Genomic DNA, 5,100 nt, shown 5'->3' with positions numbered 1-5,100 from the left:
TTCACAAAATACAAGCATTCATGTGGAACATCGTTAAAAGTAATTGAAGTGCAAAGCAGCTTCCTGTAAAACAGAACTAACATAACACACACACATTATATATATATATATATATATATATATATATATATATATATATATATATATATATATATATATGTGTGTATATACATATATATATATATACATACATATATATATATATATATATATATATATATATATATATATATATATATGCATGCATGTAAGTATCTATGAATTCATGTATGTACAGTATATGTGTCTGTCTTTGTCCAAGTACATGCATACGAAAACAGAGAGAGAAGATAATGGCAAATAAATAAAATAAATATTTTGCTTTATTTTCTGCATCGACTTTTAAGACCCTTCTCCTGCAGTGGCAGTGTGTTGGCTGGCAAGGTGCCTCTTGAGACCCTTCAAGAATATGTCCTTGATATTCGACAGCCCGATACATCCTTTGGCAAAAGGCATGCTGAGTGCCTCCTCAAGTAGAGACAGGAGTTCCTTTATTGGCGATCCCATTTGGTATCTCTCCCATGCTTGGAAGACTGCCTGGAATAAAAATTAATGTACGTGAGGGCTAACTGCCACTTCGTTTATGTGAATCAAAGCCCTCAGACAGGTAGCTCCACTTTGGGCATATGCAAATTTGCTCCTCGATATTTTTTTTATGGAATTTTTTCTTCTTGGTCTTAACAATTTTATTTTCAGTTATGAGAGCATAAAACCAGTGAGAAATGACTCCTATGACACCTTATCCGTATAAGAATATGAAACTAATGAAAATTTGGTTCAAGACAGAGATGCAACTAGCTCAAAAATTTAGCTTCATAAAAAGTTGAAATCTGTGAAAAAATGTTAGCTTTACAACAATATGAAATCTGTAGCATTTTCTAATTCTTGAGAATACGAAACTTGTGAAAACCTTAGCATAGTGAAAAACCAAAGCGTGAGATCATTTTACTTTGTGAGAATATGAAATCAGTAAAACTTCGCTTTATGAGATCATGAAACGTCAGACAATGTCTGACAACAGTGAGGAATTGGCATCAAGAAAATGATGACGCCAATGAAATTTCATGACCGATTGTTCCATCAAACCAGATGATTTACAGCGGCACGTTTCAGTTCCTTACATTACTTTTTAAAATTTATGAGGGTGAATCAAGAATATAATTTACTTCGTATATCACGGGGGACTTCAAACAATCATCCAATCATTCTAGAATTACGCAAAGTGAAAGGAAGATGAGTAGGCAAAAACAAATAGAACCTTTTTCTCAAGCAAAGACGAAGGAATAAAAGAAGACTAGAAAAAAAACTAGAAAAGGGGAAGAAGTAAAAGAGGCAGAAATAAAAGAAGGAAAGAAAAAGTCCCTCAAGTTTATGCACGAGGAAATTAGGAAAGGATTTGAATTCCGCCGCAATTCAGAGACGGAAATAAAGGCAAGAAATGTCCAGACCTTGATCGTGGGTTCCTTGTTGACTCTGAAGGTGCCGTCACAGCCATGCAGGAGGGCCACGCCCCTGGAGGCAGCGGCGGCGCATTTGTTCCAGTCACTCTGACATACGGTAGCTCGATAATTCCATTCGCATCCCAACTCGTAGAGGTACTTGGAGTTCTCCTGCGGACGGGGCAAATAAACGGTTGGTTTATTCAGCCATCATTGTTTACCGCGTTCGGGGTTTATCCCTTGACGCCGGTTTTCTCTCACCGCTTGTTTTCCTTTAGTCTGTCTGTTTTGTTAAGTTACGACGGTAATCAGTGAGATAATAAAACTAAAAGAAATTTGGTAATACTGAATAAAAGAGGAGATGCAAACTAAATTTAGCAATAAAAAAGTTTAGACATGCGGATGTTAAAGACAGTCTAATAATAGTAAAGACGTCAAAAATTAATTCAAAGAGAACATTCGAGGATAAGATGAAAGAAGGGAAGGATAAACCACGAAACTAAAGAGGTCTTAGTGCCAGATTGATGACTTTGGGTTAAGCTTTGATCTGTTCACCTCGGAATTAAACCAGTGTTTTAAGGGTCTCGGGCCTCGTCGTGACCCACAACTGTTTTTGCCAGGTTGCTGAGGTTCCTTGCAAGTCTTAGTATGCTAAATATTTTATAAAGCTGTGGCTTTAACTTTATTTTCAGCCCTCTTCTTTTATAAGGGTTTGGAATCAGCGAGAGCATACAAAGTCTCATTGCAGAGTGCAGGGCTGAAGTACCTCCCGTGTTTACTTTTACATATTGACAGACACGCATGCCGGATGGAATAATAGGCTTGGACATTATTGCTTTACATTTTGATTGCCCTTTAGTCGTGTTCCATTCCTGTTTTTTTCCTTATTTTGAATAACAATAATAACAATGGTAGGATACGATGACATCCACACAGACTTCATTGATCTTCATTCGTTTTTATGATAACCACTGACTAATTTTTTACCAGTTACTCAGTACAATTTTATTACTCTAAGCCTTAGAGTAATAATACCTTAGAGTCTAAGGTATGGAATTATTAACTGGTATTTATGAATTTTGTGTATGAGCTGTCACGCGATAAACATTTGTATCGTTTCATTTTTTAATGCAACAATTCAGTAAATACTGCACTTTCATAAGTCGTCATTAACTACAATTGTTATCACTTGTCAGCTCTTGGTCCGGATAAAAAGGAGATAACTGCCTCACTCCTATAAGACATAACGGTGCCTTGACTCAAACTCACTGTATGCAGTGACGCCAGTACACAGTATTATATCACTGTGTTTTATATTCTTGATACCAGTACATATTAAAAATCATATAAATTAATCAATCAATTAATTACCCAGTCAATCAAATGATAAATGGCTTTATAATAACTAGCAAAGAACCAACACAGTGACGTCAAGAGAATTCCCTCAGTCTGTCAACTGGCCTTGTGACTCATGATTCCCACACCAATCAATCAGTCGACCAAGTGATGTCACAAGATTAATCTCAGTGAACCAGCCGAGACCCAACTCAATCAATTAGCCAACGAATGCGGTGCTGTCATGAGACTCAGTTCAATCAATCAGTCATCAATTTGTCCCTGAGAAAATAGGCTTCAAAGATTTTTATATTATTCAGAGGTCCTTAGCTCAACTTTTGGGAAAATTTGGTTGGGAAATGTAACAACATAGACAGCTGAAGTTTTGATATATTATAGAGTATCAGAAACTGACACTCTCTGGCTGGAAAACTCAAATACTTAAAACAAAATGACATACGCCAGTTCGTCAAAACGGATGAGTTATAAACCCACCACATTCCATGAGTCAATCACTCAACCGACGTTGCAGTCGCAAAACCCACCTCACTGAAGAAATTGGTGAGGATGTCCTGGTCGGAGAGGGAGAAGTTCCTCCTGTATTTCATGAAGGAATCCGTAATCGATGGCACCCATCCGTTTTGGAAGCTCCGCATACGCGTCAGATTCATCAGTACCACGCCCGTGTTCAGGCCGGAAAATCCATAGGTGGGGAACTTTGTAAGGAGGTAATGTTTATGAGTGCAAAGTCACTTAGAATGCATGCTATTTGGCTAAACTTGTGTAGGTAATGAGCCACGGCAGTGACTCAATAGACGTACTTAAAGTGTGTGTGTGTGTGTGTATGTATATATATAATATATACACACACACTATATATGTATTATATATATGTGTGCGTGTATAAATACAGACATATATACTATATAGCTATCTGTCTGTCTATCTATCTATCTATCTATGTCTAAATCTATATCTATATATATGTATATATATACTTATATATATACATATATATACTGTATACATATATATATATATATATATATATATATATATATATATATATATATATATATATATATAAATTTTATTACTTGATCTTATTTGCTGTGTTCCTACCCTATAGAAATGGACATTCTTTTCTCTTCTATTTGTGTAACTGAGTAAGTATCGTCCAAAAACGGGATGCACCACTGTTATGAATTATTCCATACTTTCTAAACCCTAGGATTGTTGTCATGCCTCAGTAATTTGTTTGTAATCCTGGAAGATGAACTTACTGCGGTGAAGTTTCTCCCATACCTAGCTAAGCAGGGAGCAATGCCGCAAATTTGCCGCCTCTCGAAATTCCCGAATTCCTCCCACAAGTCCTCGGGGGGCTGCATGAAAAGCACGTCAGTGTCCACGACGATGAGGGCATCCATGTCCTTGAAGATCTCCGTCAGGAAGAGTTTGGCAGTGGCGCACCTGCGGTAGGTTAGGTGCTGAGTGTACTCGAGTCCCCGAGGGTAGAATATTCGACGTCGGGGGCCGAAGGTTATCCTTTTCTTGTAGTCTTCTGGCCAGTCGGAGGTGATTTTAGCGATTTCGTTGTACACCGGCGAAAGGGGGGACACTATGTTGATTCTGGAATGCAGAGAGAGAGAGAGAGAGAGAGAGAGAGAGAGAGAGAGAGAGAGAGAGAGAGAGAGAGAGAGAGATGAACTGATGACGAAATCAGTGTTCGTGAAGTGCTCATAAAGGTTGATTAGTTACCTTTAGTTACTTATCTCTCTGAGATACATTTGGTGGTTATTATTGATACCAGCCTCACACTGATAGGCCTTTAACCCTTAAATGTAAATATCAACACAGAATGAGAAGTACTGAAAAGAATATGATGAGAATCGCTCTCAAGGTGATGTAACTGGCATAACGACGTAAAAGAAGGCTAAATTTACCACTGAGCTGTCATGGTGGAGAGGGACTGATTTCAGTTTTAAAATGCAGAGCCTGTAATCGACAGAAATTTGTACTAGAGAGCTGAAATCAATTCTTATTCCCCTTTATAATCGAATGGGTAAGTCGTCTGTAACCCATCACTAACCCAAAAAGGCGCCTAATGGGTTAAGGCATGGCGAATATGATAGCAGTTGGTTCTTTGTTGTGTAATATTTGAAAGCATGAGAATGGTGAATCTTTTGGGATAAGTTTGCGAACTTCCATAGTCGACTAATTAACGGGTACATTATTCACTACTCAAGTCAAAAGAGGTATAATGGGTATAAAACGCTCCAGCTCGTTT

At 37.6% G+C, this 5,100-nt stretch overlaps 1 protein-coding gene across 1 annotated transcript; it reads right to left on the bottom strand.

Annotated features, from left to right (window-relative positions):
* Positions 1-277: 277 nt before the first annotated feature.
* On the bottom strand, positions 278-3,606 carry LOC136849733 (glucoside xylosyltransferase 1-like). The gene is made up of 3 exons (XM_067123113.1): positions 3,359-3,606; positions 1,488-1,649; positions 278-576 (listed from the first exon to the last, which is right to left on the bottom strand). Exons 1-3 carry the CDS (start codon positions 3,482-3,484, stop codon positions 382-384), a joined length of 483 nt encoding a protein of 160 aa, XP_066979214.1. The 5' UTR covers positions 3,485-3,606; the 3' UTR covers positions 278-381.
* Positions 3,607-5,100: the final 1,494 nt, after the last annotated feature.

The sequence above is a fragment of the Macrobrachium rosenbergii genome, chromosome 2 (assembly GCF_040412425.1).
Source record: "Macrobrachium rosenbergii isolate ZJJX-2024 chromosome 2, ASM4041242v1, whole genome shotgun sequence".
Classification (NCBI taxonomy): Eukaryota; Metazoa; Arthropoda; class Malacostraca; order Decapoda; family Palaemonidae; genus Macrobrachium; species Macrobrachium rosenbergii.
The sequence above is the reverse complement of the archived record's forward strand: the minus strand, read 5'-3'. Positions and strand labels throughout refer to the sequence as shown.